Source organism: Garra rufa, chromosome 13 (assembly GCF_049309525.1).
Source record: "Garra rufa chromosome 13, GarRuf1.0, whole genome shotgun sequence".
In the NCBI taxonomy this organism is placed as follows: domain Eukaryota; kingdom Metazoa; phylum Chordata; class Actinopteri; order Cypriniformes; family Cyprinidae; genus Garra; species Garra rufa.
This window is the reverse complement of record NC_133373.1, coordinates 3,636,052-3,652,960: the sequence shown is the minus strand read 5'-3', so window position 1 is coordinate 3,652,960 and position 16,909 is coordinate 3,636,052. Positions and strand designations below refer to the sequence as shown.

General features: G+C 36.3%; 2 protein-coding genes across 2 annotated transcripts in view; both read right to left on the bottom strand.

Annotated features, from left to right (window-relative positions):
* Positions 1 to 1,322, bottom strand: part of LOC141283089 (angiopoietin-related protein 7-like) — a 4,102-nt gene extending 2,780 nt beyond the window's left edge. The window contains exon 1 of the mRNA XM_073816367.1: positions 835 to 1,322. Within this exon, the coding sequence (XP_073672468.1) occupies positions 835 to 1,189 (355 nt within the window). The 5' untranslated portion in view covers positions 1,190 to 1,322. The remainder of the gene's footprint in view (positions 1 to 834) is intronic.
* Positions 1,323 to 6,118: 4,796 nt separating this feature from the next.
* LOC141283541 (angiopoietin-related protein 7-like) lies at positions 6,119 to 9,176 on the bottom strand. Its single transcript, XM_073816823.1, has 5 exons — positions 8,663 to 9,176; positions 7,292 to 7,392; positions 7,008 to 7,202; positions 6,702 to 6,897; positions 6,119 to 6,622 (listed from the first exon to the last, which is right to left on the bottom strand). Exons 1-5 carry the CDS (start codon positions 9,018 to 9,020, stop codon positions 6,453 to 6,455), a joined length of 1,020 nt encoding a protein of 339 aa, XP_073672924.1. The 5' UTR covers positions 9,021 to 9,176; the 3' UTR covers positions 6,119 to 6,452.
* Positions 9,177 to 16,909: the final 7,733 nt, after the last annotated feature.

Sequence of the window (16,909 nt, the reverse complement as noted above, 5' to 3'; positions counted from 1 at the left end):
GTGTATTTATACATACATTATATATACACACATGTAAACACACATTTAGTATGTTAACATAAACTTTTATTTTGGGATGCGATTAATCGCGATTAATCGTGTCCCAGCCCTAAAATATATATATATATAAAAAACAAGCTGAGATACTTTTATAACTTTTCTCGTTGAGAAAAAACAAGTCAAAATTAAGTGAGTTTTTGCTTAGAACAAGCAAAATAATCTGCCAATGGGGTAAGCAAAAAAACGTATTTCAAACAGAAAACAAGATTATTTTTCTTATCCCACTGGCAGATTATTTAGCTTGTTTCAAGCAAAAACACACTTAATTTTGACTTGTTTTTTTCTGAAAACAAGACAATATTTTTTACTTGTCTAGAAAATCCTTCTTGATTTGAGAATTTTTAGATATTTTGACTGAAAACAAGACAAAAAATAAGTAAGAAAAGCATTTTTTGCAGTGCAGCGGTGTTGTGCATTGTGACCAGATTATGGGAAAAGTTATCTTAAAATGCTTATTAAAATAATTATTCTCAGTATTTTGATGTGCAACAATTTCAATTCGACTTTCACATCGTGACATGCTCTAAACACGCCTCTTAAGCATGCAGAATACTTAAAGTTTTTTTTTTGGTAATCGCAGCTTTCAACCATTACGTAATAGTGGCATCCGCAATCGTGATCGCGATTAGAAATTCTATTAATTGTGCAGCCCTACTGTGATGTATGTCAACAGTCAGCATGTGTGACCTGTGACCCTGCTGAGGGCAGAAAGACGAGTGGTGTGTGCTAAAAAAATAAGCTTTCAAGCCCACGTTGAGTTGTGTTCAGACTCACCTGAAGAGCTCTGTCTTGGAGCAGATTGGGCAGCCTGCAGCTGCATGACTCCCATCTTGTGGATGTTTGAATACCTGCTCTCTGCCTCTGTGACCCGGGCCTCATGCTGCTGGTTATGCTTTTCCAGCTCCATCATCTGCCGGACGACCCTCGTAAGATCAGACTTCTGCTTCTTGTTCATTTCTTCCAATTTGTTGCTCAGACTGGCCACCTGAACCTTCAGGGAGCGCACCTCATCACAGCATTGTGCTGGGTTTGCTTGTCTGACTGCTGCCAAGTTTTTCTGAGCCATTGCATGACCTACGACTAGCAGCAAAACAGCCAAGGATGCAGCTATCATCTTTGCGCTTTTCATTATGTGCAGAGAAAGTAAGAGCGGTCTTGCTTCGTGGAAGACGCTGATCGATCCTGGCTGTGTTGCTCTCTCAAATGCTCAAACTCTTTAGAAAGAAGTTTAGAACTGTAGAATATTTTCAGAGCAGAGTTCTCTTCTCTCTTCAGAGTGAGTTGACTGTTCACACCGAGGGGATGCAGCTTAAATATGTTTTCTTGTGTGCTGTGCCTTCCCCTTTTTCTTCAAGCCCACAGTCATTGGCCCCACCACCTACCACCACTAGGCCCTCCCCACCCTTTTCCCCTGGCCAATTTTTTGTCCTCTGCCTCTTGTCCGGTCTCACCCGTCAACACGTGTGCATGGACCTCACAATACTTCCATTCTGCACATGCAGAATTTGTAAACAGAAGATTAAATGACGTTTATAAGAAATGTGGTCTTCCGTGTGACGTCCTATTATCGAAGAAAAGGACTTGTGAGAGGAAGCTGTGCCTTCTTCCATTCTTTTAATTTCTCAGAACCAGCTTGTTTTATTTAAACGAGTGCTAGTTAAACTAGGTGAAAAGTTTCTAGCTTTTAATCTACCAATTAAAGTAGTGGTTTTCAAACTTTTTTCACATGGTAGACCACTTCAGAAGTTAAAATTACATGTTTAAATCAAAAATCAAGCCCATTTTGTTTGATGTTAATGTTTATAATACACTAAATTGTCAAAAGTATTGGGACACCCCCTTCTAATGAACAGGTTTGACTAATTTAGTAATTTCCATGAGTACAAATCTTAATGTTTAAGCATATAATGATATTCTAGGGGATTGTGTGCTTTTAATTTTATAGCAACAGTTTGGACAGGACCCTTTTCTATTCTAACATGACAGTGCCTGAGTGTATAGTGCAAGGTTCAAAAAGACCTTGGAAGAACTTGACTGGTTGAAGTCCTAATCCCAGCTGAACACCTCTGTTGTGACTTTAAATGCAGACCTTGAGCCAAAAACTCATCACCAATCACAAATGTTGTACATATGGGTACAGTCATTTTAGATACTTCCAAAACTGTTGCAACAGAAATGCAATAAATATATGAATTATGTTTCCGTCTTTGTTGACACAGTTTTGTAAGTGCATTTTTTAAAGAAGGTGTCCCAGTACTTTGATCCATGTAGTGTATCAAGTCATTGGTGTTTGGTGATCCGTTTTTTGCTCAGGGTCTGCATTTAAAGTCACTGACTGTGGAATCAATCATATCTTTTTGAACACTGAACCTTTTTGAACCCTAGAATATCATTATATGCTTAAACATTGAGATTTGCACTCATGGAAATTACTAAAGTAGTCAAACCTGTTCATTAGAAGGGATGTCCCAATACTTTTGGCAATATAGTGTATGTTTAAATCATACTTGAAACTTGATGACAAAGATGGGACAAAAAATGTTACTGTTGGTCAAAACAAATCTGTGCTCTAACTCTTGGATAGACTGCCAACTTGCTTATGTAATATATGATGTGTTTTTTTGTTCTTCATTTCATTGCTAACATTTATTTAATCTTTTAAAAGCAACGTTTATATGTATACAATAGTGTAATAATTCCAACCGTTTTTGCTGTGGTGCTTTGTAATACTTAAATAGTAATACTTTGCATATGCTTCACTTTATTATTGCCATTTAGTTATTTTTTTTAATCTATTTATCTTTTTTTTGAATTTCAAATGGAAGACACTGTTCGATAAAAGAGATCTCTGATTGAAGTCTTTGAAAATCATAAAAGTAGTGTTTGAAAAGTCCTTGAAAGTCTCTGTACGAACCCTGATTATAGACTTAGACATATTAAAAGGGAATAAGTTTTAGGGGCAGACAAAATATAATGATAGTGTAAATATTTAAATGTAATAATATTAGTTGGTTTTGTTCAAAGTGACAACAAGCAGATTTTATTGAAAGTATGACTGGTTTGACCATTGCTAACCACGTTTCCAGCAAGCTTGTAAATAAATTGAACTAGTTATAAAACAGCTTACGTAATCTTATATAACACAATAACATTTAAATAAACCAGTGTGGTGAACCGTACAGGGCTTATGCTCATTTAAAATCATTTTGATCGCCAAAGGTGCACGTAATAGTGTGTGTGTGTGTGTGTGTGTGTGTGTGGGGGGGGGGTTATTTATAATTATTCTATTATTGTTTATTTTGATTGCAACATTATATTGTCCTAAAGTCTATTTCTCAACGTGTACCACATGCCTAGGGGCTGCCATTGTTGTTTGGTGGGCTATATGACATCAGAGCCAGTGTTGCCAACTTTTTTCAGTGGAAAGTAGCTAAACCCCTCTTGAAAAGTTGCCAAATGTCGCTAGATGATGTCATGCACTAATTAGCATATTCATGATGTCAGTGCGTCTCTCAGTGCTTGCATACTGCATTTTAATGCAGCCAAATTCTCAATAAAACAGTTTTTATTTATGTATTTCATAGTTATATTGATATATTTTTCTTTTGTCAGACAACGGGGTGAATATGAAATAGTGACTGAAACGCGGCCCATTAAGACTTCATAACCAGCTCTTGAAGATATTAATCTACACTAAAATCTTGATTCATAATCACAACATTGTCTAATGAAATCAAATACACATATGATTAAAAGAGTAGTTCACTTTCAGAACAAAAGTTTACAGATAATGTACTCACCCCCTTGTCTTGTCATGTCTTTCTTTCTTCAGTTGTAAAGAAATGGTGTTTTTTGAGGAAAACATTTCAGGATTTCTCTCCATATAATGGATTTCTATGGTGCCCCCGAGTTTGAACTTCCAAAATGCAGTTTAAATGCAGCTTCAAATGGCTCTAAACGATCCCAACCAAGGAAGAAGGGTCTTATCTAGTGAAACAATAGGTTATTTTCTTAAAACATTTACAATTTATTTACTTTTTAATCTCAAATGCTCGTCTTGCCGAGCTAGACAAGATGAGCATTTGAAGTTAAAAAGTATACAAATTGTAATTTTTTTTTAGAAAAAAGCCCATCGTTTTGCTAGATAAGACCCTTCTTTCCTCGGCTGTGATCGTTTCGATCGTTTCGATCATTTATTTCTTTATAGAAGTACATTATCTCTAAACAATTTTTTTCCGAAAGTTAACTACTCCTTTAAGACAATAGCTGTGCCATGATTTCAGGCTATAAATAGAGTTAGAAGCAACAGAATATCTTTTTTTTTTTATCTGAAAGTGCTGCTCCTTTTCCGCTTACTGAACAGAGCTGATGCAGATAGAGGGAGAAAGTGCACTGGGAAAGCACAACCGGCAGCCCCGGAGATTCTCAGAAACTAAATAAGGTTTGTCCAGGAATTCGCTAGATTTGTCAGTAGGTGCTTTTTTTGGAAAAAAGTCGCTAAGGGGGTCTGAAAAGTCGTTAAATCTAGTGACAAAGTCACTAAGTTGGCAACAATGGTCAGAGCACGGAACTGGGAGTACATCAATCTAGTACGAGTTCACGTGTGGGAAGTCATGGGTTTGACTGCCGTTCCAGTGCACTTTCATGGGTAGAGGGTTGGAAAAACAAGTGTAACAGGTTGACTGGAACACGGCATTATATGACATAAAGAACGGCTTTGAGAAACAAACCCTGCTTTCCATTTGGAAGGACTTATCCCTTAAAAAGGTTTACTCTCCGGAGTGAGAGCTTCAAAGGGTTGAAGGGTGTAGGGGACCAAATAACTGTTTCTTGAAGTGCCCTTCTGCATCATCATCCCGTGGCCACACGGAGGTGCTATCATCATGCAAAGGATCTACACAAAGGATCATGGGAACCCGAAGTGTCCATCAGTTGTACCCTTCGAAATCCTTCATTCCGAGAGATCCCTTGAAGTGGCTAGTTTTGAGCACTTCGGTTTGGAATGACACTTCAATATGGTGGCCATGATTGATTTCACTACGAAGTGCCCTTCAGAGGGCGATATATCTAGTTTTGAATGCACAGAAAGACAACTGATGGACACTTTGGACTCCCATGATCCTTTGCATAGATCCTTTGCATGATGACGGCACCTCCATGTGTTCACAGGATGACGACACAGAAGGGCACTTCAAGAAATTGTTGTTTGGTCCCCTACACCCTTCAACCCTTAAAAGCTCTCAGTCCGGAGGGTAAACCCTTTGAAGGGATTAGGGCATATAGGGCATTATGAGCCCTTCCGAATGGAACGCAAGGAGTATGTCAACCAGCTGGGCACAGGAAAGGTCATGTAAAGCATAACCTCAACTGGACCTCCCAGAATGCACTGAGATTCTGCATTAGCTAAAATGAGATGGAATGTGCTCTTGTTGATCTAAGTTTTGGGTAGTATCGTAAGAGATGATTAGATTTATGTTTTCAGTTGATTGTTTGATATTTTTGGTTATTTCTTAATGAATCACCTTCACCTTGCTGGACACTTTTTATTTGCTTTTGTGTTTGTTAGGGGTTTATGGTGATGCCATCTGCGTAACCTGCCTGTCTGAATCGATGTTGACCAAGAGCATATGAATTCTGAGATCGACAGTGAAGGCAACAACTGCTTGATATAGTGGTCAAGTGTAGAGTGATCATCCTTGAAGGTGAAGAAAAGTGCTTCTAGTTCATTTACACAGGTGCTTTAAAAGGTTCTTCATTTTTGGTTCCACAAAGAACCATTCAGTCAAAGGTTCTTTAAAGAACCATCTTTATAATCTGAAGAACCTTGTTTCACCACAAAGAACCTTTTGTGAAACAGAAAGGTTCTTCAGATGTTTAAGGTTCTTTATGGAACCATTTAGACAAAAAAGGCATTGTGAAGCACCTTTATTTTTAAGAGTGTAGTTGGAGGCAAATTCAGCGAGATTGTGTGTATTTTGTTTATTCATGTTTGTCACTCCCACTAATTGTGACTACCTCTTTGTTGATTTTGTACCAAAGCAGACACACATCACTTAGGTAAAGAAATTTTTTTTTTTTATTAAAAATACAATTTATTAAACATCCGATATTTTTCTTTTTACACCTGTCCCAGTGAATTTATGATAAAGTCTCTGAACGGTCAAATTGTTTGTAATTGTACACTGAGCATTTTGTGTGAATGGTTTACATCAGCTTGTTTCTTTCAATAATCATGTGCATAAAATCCTCTAGAAAATAAAGAAAATATTTAAGAGATAAATACTAATCAAACATAGTTTCATCACATAATCAGTCCTAACATTCTATTATACAAATGCATTCCTGAAAAAATTTAATCTGTAAATTCTGTTGATCTATTGATGCCAAGGTCTTTATGGTGCAAAGCTTTGTGGCCGGATCTTCATCTCCACCCGCTTCAGTGAATAGTTAGGTCCGTGCCATCCGTACCAAGAGATGCCATCTGGATTCTTGGTATGTGACCCATGGCGGTAAAACACACCATTAATATTTGAGTCAGTGCAGCAGTTGTACCAGTATCCACCTGTGAAAGAAAGCCAGTAAGGTTAAGTCACAAAGTTCATTATCACAGCAGATCTTGTGTGATGGGTGTTTGTTAGTACCTTTGCGAAGTTGTGCGCAGTTGTCCACACACTTGTCATTGTCCTTGTCTTTAGTGCTGAAGTTGGTATTATTGTGGTAACGCAGAGAGTCGCCAGCATTTCCGCTGTAATTGGCGATGAAGAGCTTGTAGCTGTTCAACTCGTTGCTAAGTGTGAAGAAGCTATATTCAGCGTAACGTGTCTGACCCTCAAAGTCCTACCGGAATACAAAAAAGCATAAGGAATGACTTAGATTAATGATTGTTCCACAGGACGAATTGTTACTTTGTCTAATTCCACATTGGTTTCAGTTATGTGCATACTTGCCTCCATCTCTATTCTCAGCACTGTGGGCTGTCTAGTCAGACGATAGATGTGTTCATTGCCCAGCCAGAAGTCACCAGCGATTGAACCGAAACCACTCTTGTACTGCTTCCAGTCGCGGTTGAAGCTTGTCAGACCAATCTTGCGTCTCTGAATGACGGTCCAGCCACCACCATTGTTCTCCATGTCACAATATACCTAAAGAAAGCAAACACATCTGAGGATCAATGGCAAATCTTCTCTGAACTGAAGAACCTGATTATATGAAGACTGAGATTCAGACTTACATTTAGTTCAGGTGTTCCAAGGAACTCATCTTTTGATAGTTTATACTCCCCAGAAATTTTGTAATTCTTCTGGTATAGGGATGCACAATCATAAGTTGCGTCTAAGGGAGAGAGAAATCTTAATTTAGGGTCTTAAAGCATCAAGTTAATGGGAACCACCAACAAAATACTCTTTAGTGTGCATTCCTGCTGAATTAAAGCTATGTGTCTGTGCACCCTTAGCCAAGTTTGTTAAGTATACTTAAGTAAAGTTCAAGTATATTTTTAAGTATACTTTATGTTGTAAGTATACAAATATCAGTGTACTTGTAGTATACTTGTAAGTTTACTATTTCAATACTCTTTGGGACTAAATTGGCCCACTTTCTAGTATATAAAATTATACTTTAAGTATAACAGTAGTAAACTTTGAGTACACAACTAGTGTACATATGTTTTGTTTGTACTGCAACTTTACTAAAAGTGAACTTAGGTATACTGATAGTTTATTAACTAAATACTTGTAGCAATAAGTATATCTCAAACATATTTAGTCTTTTTCTAAGTATAAGTCAAATATACTTAAATCTAATTTTAAGTATTTACTGAGAAGTACAAAAAGTGCATTTCTGAAAAGTACATACAAAGTAGGCTTAAAGTATACTTTCTTATTTTTCAGTTTTCAAAAAGTATACTAACAGGACACTTGGATAAACTTCTTCTTTATAAGGGCAGCTTGTACACAAACACAGCATGATAAATAACTAATTCTGTATTAAACTATAGCTTTGTAAAATGCTTTATATAAAATTTTTTTGTGGTGTTGTAAATAGCTTTATAACATAGTTTGAAGCAACTGCATGCCATAATCTTATTTTACCCCACTGGCAGATTATTTTGCTTGTTTCAAGTAAAAACGCACTTAATTTTGACTTGTTTTTTCTGAAAACGAGACAATATTTTTTACTTGTCTAGAAATTCCTTCTCGATTTAAGAATTTTTAGATATTTGACTGAAAACAAGACAAAAAATCTAAGTAAGAAAAGCATTTTTTGCAGTGCAGTGGTGTTGTGCATTGTGACCAGTTGATGGGAAGAGATATCCTAAAATGCATTCATAATTCTGAATAATTTCTTATAAATATAAATAATTTAATCAAAATAATTATTCTCAGTATTTTGATGTGCAACAATATCGATTCGCCTCTCACATCGTGACATGCTCTAAACACGCCTCGTAAGCATGAAATTTGATTAATTATGCAGCCCTACTGTGAGGTATGTCAACAGCCAGCATATTATGTGACCTGTGACCCTGCTGAGTGCAGAAAGATGAGTGGTGTGTGCTAAAAAATAAGCTTTTAAGCCCACGTTGAGTTGTGTTCAGACTCACCTGAAGAGCTCTGTCTTGGAGCAGATTGGGCAGCCTGCAGCTGCATGACTCCCATCTTATTGTGGATTTCTGAATACCTGCTCTCTGCCTCTGTGACCCGGGCCTCATGCTGCTGGTTATGCTTTTCCAGCTCCATCATCTGCCGGACGACCTTCAGAAGATCAGACTTCTGCTTCTTGTTCATTTCTTCCAATTTGTTGCTCAGACTGGCCACCTGAACCTTCAGGGAGCGCACCTCATCGCAGCATTGTGCTGGGTTTGCTTGTCTGACTGCTGCCAAGTTTTTCTGAGCCATTGCATGACCTACGACTAGCAGCAAAACAGCCAAGGATGTAGCTATCATCTTTGCGCTTTTCATTATGTGCAGAGAAAGTAAGAGCGGTCTTGCTTCGTGGAAGACGCTGATCGATCCTGGCTGTGTTGCTCTCTCAAATGCTCAAACTCTTTAGAAAGAAGTTTAGAACTGTAGAATATTTTCGGAGCAGAGTTCTCTTCTCTCTTCAGAGTGAGTTGACTGTTCACACCGAGGGGATGCAGCTTAAATATGTTTTCTTGTGTGCTGTGCCTTCCCCTTTTTCTTCAAGCCCACAGTCATTGGCCTCACCACCTACCACCACTAGGCCCTCCCCACCCTTTTCCCCTGGCCAATTTTTTGTCCTCTGCCTCTTGTCCGGTCTCACCCGTCAACACGTGTGCCATGGACCTCACAATACTTCCATTCTGCACATGCAGAATTTGTAAACAGAAGATTAAATGATGTTTATAAGAAATGTGGTCTTCCGTGTGACGAAGAAAAGGATTTGTGAGAGGAAGCTGCGCCTTCTTCCATTCTTTTAATTTCTCAGAACCAGCTTGTTTTATTCGAGTAAGTGCTAGTTAAACTAGATTAAATGCTTCTTTTTTATCTACCAATTAAAGTAGTGGTTTTCAAACTTTTTTCACATGGTAGACCACTTCTGGGGCCTCATTTATAAAGACTTGCGTAGAAACCATCCTTGATTTTATCTAAGAACTTTTCTGATTTGATCGTAAGAGCGATTCAGAGAAACGAACGTACCACGAAATCCATGCGTACGCCAGTCATTCGGTTATAAATCACAAATGATCGTGGAATTGTGTGCAGCTGAATGTTCCGCCGTCGAAACGCCCCTGCTTAATTAATTAACATATAAAATGAGCTCATTCCTAAAGCAAAATCTCTGTGACAATGGCAAGTAAAAAGGAGCGCAAGAAATCAAATTATAGTGAGGCTGAACTATCTGCAATACCAGGCATTACCACAAGGAAACGGTCGTACGCCAAGCTGGAATCTGACGTGGAGATAAGTACTTTTCCACGTCAAAGACGGTTTTTATAAATCTGTACTTTGACATGGATTTGATCGTACGAACACTCTAAGATCAAATCAGTGCGTAAGAAAGTTTTATAAATGAGGCCCCTGAAGTTAAATTTTGGACCACTTAACTCCCCAAATTATGTATTTTTATCAAAAATCAAGTCCATTTTGTTTGTACAGGGCTTTTGACAAGGGGCTTTACAGACATTGACATTAATGTTTATAATACATTATATTGTCAAAAGTGTTGGCACACCCCCTTCTAATGAACAGGTTTGACTAATTTAGTAATCTGAACGTTTAAGCATATAATGATATTCTAGGGGATTGTGTGCTTTTAACTTTATAGCAACAGTTTGGACATTTTTTTCTTCTTTTTTTTTAGCTAGTCATGAACCACTTGTAATCTTTGGCTGACCACCAATGGTCCACAGTGGAAAAAAAAATATTGGGATTTTTTTGTACCAAACAATCATGCAGCTATGAGTTTTGTGAATTGTGAATACAACATACTGAGGCACAAGTGCATTTCATCATTTGACTTGTGACTTGACTTGAGATGTGGGTGTCAGTCTAAGGTAAGTTTGTGCTGCAATGAAGTGATTGGCAGATTCATGATTATAAAGGAAGCTTACTTTGTTTGCTGTATAATAGGTGTACAATACTGTATAATAGGTTATACAGTATAGCCTATTCACAGTTGAATAGAATGCTGCTAGCTACAGTTTCTGCACTGACAGATACACTATATTGCCAAAAGTATTGGGACATCCCTTCTAATGAACAGGTTTGACTAATTTAGTCATTTCCATGAGTACAAATCTTAATGTTTAAGCATATAATGATATTCTAGGGGATTGTGTGCTTTTAATTTTATAGCAACAGTTTGGACAGGACCCTTTTCTATTCTAATATGACAATGCCTTTGTGTATAAGGCAAGGTTCAAAGAGAAATGATTGATTCAGTCAGTGTGGAAGAACTTGACTGGTCTGCAGAAAGCAAAGTCCTGCAGCTGAACACCTCTGGTGTGACTTTAAATGCAGACCTTGAGCCAAAAACTCATCAGCAATCACCAATGACTTGTACATACACTATATGGACAAAAGTATTGGGACACCCCCTTCTTTAGAACAGAAAAAGGCACTTACAAAACTGTGGCAATAAAGATGGAAACAATTCATGCATTTATAAATTGTATTTCCATCTCTTTTGCAACTGTTTTGGAAGTGTCAAAAATGACTATACCCATAGTTATAACTCATTGCTGTTTGGTGATTGGTGTTTGGCTCAAGGTTTGCTTTTAAAGTCTCTCCAGAGGTGTTTAGCTGGGATAAGGACTGCTTAAACATTTAGATTTGCACTCATGGAAATTACAAAAGTAGTCAAACCTGTTCATTAGAAGGGGGTGTCCCAATACTTTTGGCAATATAGTGTATGTTTAAAATCATACTTGAAACTGCAATGATTGACACTGACAAAGATGGGACAAAAAATGATACTGCTGGTCAAAACAAATCTGTGCTCTAACTCTTGGAGTGCAAATGTACACTAACAGACTGCCAACTTGCTTATGTAATATATTATGTTTCTTTGTTCTTCATTTCATTGCTAACATTTACTTAATCTTTTAAAAGCAACGTTTATATGTATAAAATAGTGTAATAATTCCAACCGTTTTTGCTGTGGTGCTTTGTAATACTTAAGTAGTAATACTTTGCATGTGCTTCACTTTATTATTTGCATTTAGTTATTTTTATTGAATTTGAAATGGAAGACATTGTTCGATAAAAGAGATCTCTGATTGAAGTCTTTGAAAATCATAAAAGTAGTGTTTGAAAAGTCCTTGAAAGTCTCTGTACGAACCCTGATTATAGACTTAGACATGTTAAAAGGGAGCAAGTTTTAGGGCCAGACAATATATAATGATAGTGTAAATATTTAAATGTAATTCAGAGATAAAGATATTAGTTGGTTTTGTTCTAAGTGACAACAAGCAGATTTTGACCATTGCTAACCACGTTTCCAGCAAGCATATAATTGCAATGAACTAGTTATAAAACAGCTTACATAATCTTATATAACACAATAACAGTTCTGCCAGTGGTGTTTGTGGTCGGACCACAAGGAGATCCAGAAGTACCTTGTGTCAGGAAACAGCACATGTTGGAAAAATAACACCGGGCTCGAAGTAATCAAATGGAAACTATTGTCTAAGCTGCATGTCAAGACTTTCATTAATATTGTTAGAGGAATGAAGTGATTGGCAACATGTTTTGGATCCACCCTACTTCAGTTATATAATCTTAACTGAGTTTGCAGTGTTGTCTGAACTGAATAGGGAAGGAATGTGCTCGATTACAGTGCAGTTTTGAAAAATTGAGAATTTGTGACCACAAAATCCATGATGAACATCTACCACTGATAAAAATATATACTGTAAACTTAAATTCTTTCCTGCAGCTGTCTGGTTCTGCTCTAGACATGGATATGAAACTTGTCATTTTTGTTTTTTATAAAACTTACCAGTTATTTAATGAGACATAAGTATAATAAAAAACAAATCCAGATTATTCCAGACATCCCCAAATATTAGACAATGCACTCAAATTTTGCAGTATATGCTTAACATCCTATTTCTTTAATGAACATTTACGTACAGTCTGAAAAATAAAGGAGCTTCTTGATGCCATAGGAGAACCTTTTTTGTCTAAATTGTTCTATAAAGAACCTTTAACCTCTGAAGAACCTTTCTGCTTCACAAAAGATCTTCAGATTATAAAAAGGTAAGAAATAGATGGTTCTTTAAAGAACCTTTGACTGAATGGTTCTTTGTGGAACCAAAAATGTTTCTTAAGAACCTTTTAAAGCACCTTTATTTTTAAGAGTGTAACTATAAAAATTCTAAATATTTTGATGAATCATGGTCTTGTTAGTTGACTCCTGTCAGTCCTTAAATTCAGAGATGTTTTCTTCAAGTTGTCTGCATTGAAGTGATGACATGCAAGCATTCATTCAGCTGTTTAATGCTGAGGAGAAGACTTTTTTTAAACAAAAAAGTAAAATGTTTACTGCATTAAAACAGGTTTTCTCTGTTTAAAACACCATCTGTGAACAGGGATTCATGATTGGGTCAGGTTTGGAGGTGGCGGAACAAACAACTCAATGTTAGTTGGACTGTAATACCAATGTTAAGTTGCCGTCTATTTGTGGGGTATAAGATAATTGAAAATGATGATGACTTAATAGTAGCTACTGTCCAGAGACACCTTGAATCCAACAGAACATTAACCAGATGCCTTCCTGCTAGCTACTGTTTTCTCTAGACTGAGCTCTTCCTCATTTTCAGCAGTCTTTTCATTTAATGCCAACTGACCAGTTTTAATTTTGACAGCAAATTTTGATTTAGTCTTAGTCATAGTCTTCTGACTAAAATGCCATTTAGTTATAGTCATATTTTAGTCATCTGAATGTGTTTTAGTTTTAGTCTACAGTAGATTTAGTTGGCTGAAATCTAATGGGTTTAGTTACAGTGTAATGCATTTATTAAGCATTTCTCTAAAATTACCAAACTCACTGTATAGGTTTGATATTAAGGTTTTATCACGATAGACACAGATTGAACTGCTGTGACACGCAACATGCCTTTATATTAAAATTAAATGAAAAAACTTCTCATAAAGAAACAAGAACATAGTATTCTTTTAAATGAAATACCAATGGTTATAGGTTAATTATGCATTCTGACCACAACTTGTTTACAACATTCTTCATTCTTTTAAGCAGACATATTTATATAAATATATTTAGATAAATATTTATTAGGGCTACTAAAGTGACTTGATTTTCTCTCTTTTTTTGATTCATTAACAGCAATGCCATTGACAGTCACAACTAAATTAGGCTGCTGTCCCTTTAAAACAGAACACACGGATGCAATGTACTAACACATCTGATATTTTCCCAACTGTTTACATTCATCTAAGACATAACCGAGTGTGTTAATGTGAATACTCATCAAAACAGACAATTTGACATCATTTTGTGTGTATTTCTCTGTTCATGAGATGCAAAATAGTACATCTACTTGTGCACTGCTTCGGTGTTTGCGCTCCTAAACCGGAACAAATTACGTTTTTTTTTTGCATTGTCAAATCTATCCATATGTATGCTTTTCTCTTACTTCCAGATAATGATATTTTGGGACGTTTTATGAGACGTGCAGCAAATGTATGCTAGCTTATTCCCGCTGGATAGATCAATAGGCTAATGTACGCATCTAACCTTTTAAATCGCCCCTCCTTAACATTTTCGTCTTGTTTTTATTCGTTGACGAAAATGTCAAAAGATTTTCAGCATTTACATTACAAGCTCTGTTTTCAGCCCCACAATGGAAAACAAAACCATATCCGTACTGGCTGGGCTGGATCAACATGGAGTGGAACAGAACAATTTGGAAGTACTGACCATTTGCCCTGCTGGTGGAAAAGCATTTTTAGAGCTACAGAGAGAAACTAGTAGCCAGAAAACAAACAAGTGACCAATCCTATATGGCAACATCACTACATGCATTCTACCAGCACAAGTCAGTGGGATTAGCTAAAAGCAGCTAATGTATGGGTTTATGGTAGAATTAAAATAGTTTTGAAAGTACTTTTGGTTTGAGCCAAAAGCAGAACCAAATCACACTGTTTTTGATTAACTTCAGGAATGAGTCAGGAATGGGTTTATTGACATGGGAAAACTATGTCCAAGTTTGGAAAGACTAGCTTTTGCCAGAAATGTGTTGTAATGCAGTCAGTTTGTTGACTGGTGAAGAAATTTCATAATGTAGCCACATGACATTGCAATATAAATATTGCAAAATCTTTTTTCGATGTCTTTTTGTCACATTTTTAATTAATCATCATAAATTATACATCATTTAAAAGCTTAAAACTTAAGAATTCATCCTGTGAAAAACGTTTTTAAATCGGATTTCATTACCATGAAAATGGTACTTTAAAAGCTTTTAGCAGTCTCCTCCAGTCATATTACAAAATGTATTACAGTCTTTTAGAATCAACATTTTTTATAATCTTGACAAAATACATATCGTCGGAAAGGTCTAAAATAAAATCTCACAGGAACCTCAATTTTTTTATATCAACTTCAAATTTGGAACATAACTTATTTAGACATAAGGCATTAATTTAATAGCAGTTTTGGATTAAAAAATAATTTGTAAAATATTTATTTTATATAAAATAATAAAAAAATGCTACAGTGCATTTTCGTTACAGTACATTTAAACTTCTATAACTTAATTTCTTAATTTTGAAATGATTCCACTTCTGCAGTAATCTGCAGATTGTCTTCTTAAAAAAAGAGTCCAACAATGCATTCATTAATTATAACAATTTAAGTTTGGATAGTGCACTTTCATGTCTATGTTCAAAAATGGGGGGTGGCACTTAAGGGGATAATACCCTTAAGACAACCAGTATCAGGCTTTTTTCAAATAGAAGCAGAGAAATTAATGTAGCATGGAATCTTTCCGGATTACATAAAGAAAGATTTTTTGTTTTCGATTTGAATTATTACGTTTTAAAGTAGTCGTTTAAAGCTTTCTATAGATATATTAATGTAATCATGTCTGTGAGGCAAGTATTCGCTGAGTTTCATCATTGTGGAGCGCTCCTGTTCAAGACTGAGATGGCAGAAAGCACATTCTGATTGTTTCTTTATTTCACAAAAGCACAACGTTTTGTTGATATCATGAGTGCACACAAATAAAACACTTACTTTTACCTTTATGCGCAAAAATGAGGGTGTAGTTTAAGTTGTTTCAACTGTTATTAAGAAAAAAAAAAAAACCCAAGTGATCGCGCTGACGCCTCCATGTCCTGCAAAGTGAGCTTTAGCTTCCACAAGCAAATACTAAGCAGCAGTGTTGGTACAGTGCTACTGTTATACAATATTTTTCATCACATAAATACAGCGTTGGTGAGCACAAGAGACTTCTTTCAGAAACATTATAAACCAAGGCAATGACTGACGCATTTACATTACAAGCTCTGTTTTCAGCCCCACAATGGAAAACAAAACCATATCCGTACTGGCTGGGCTGGATCAACGTGGAATGGAACAGAACAACTTGGAAGCACTGACCATTTGCCCTGCTGGTGGAAAAACATCTTTGATGAGCTACAGAGAGAAACTAGTAGACAGAAAACAAACAAGTGACCAATTCTAAATGGCAACATCACTACACGCATTCTACCAGCACAAGTCAGTGGGGTTAGCTAAAAGCAGCTAATGCATGGGTTTATGGTAGACTTAAAATAGTATTGAAAGTACTTTTTGTTTGGGCCAAAAGCAGAACCAAAACACACTGTTTTTGATTAACTTCAGGAATGAGTCAGGAATGGGTTTATTGACAAGGGAAAACTATGTCCAAGTAATTACATTGCACTTTAAGAGGTTGTTGACTGGTGAAGAAATTTCATAATGTAGCCACATGACATTGCAAAATTAACTAAGGAAAATCATCCAATTTGGTAGGCCCTTGTTAGTGTCCTTTTGTCACATTTTTCAGTAATCATCATAAATTATACATCATTTAAAAACTTAAAACTTAAGAATTCATGCTGTGAAAAACGTTTTTAAATTGGATTTCATTACCATGAAAATGGTACTTTAAAATCTTTTAGCAGTCTCCTCCAGTCATATTACAAAATATATTACAGTCTTTTAGAATCTATTTTTTTGTAATCTTGACAAAATACATATCGTCGGGAAAGGTCAAAAATAAAATCTCACAGGAACCGTTTTTTTATATCAACTTCAAATTTGGAACATAACTTATTTAGATGTAACGCCACGCCAGCAGAGGGAGCCCTTACCCACACTGACTGTTGCTGCTCCCTCTGCT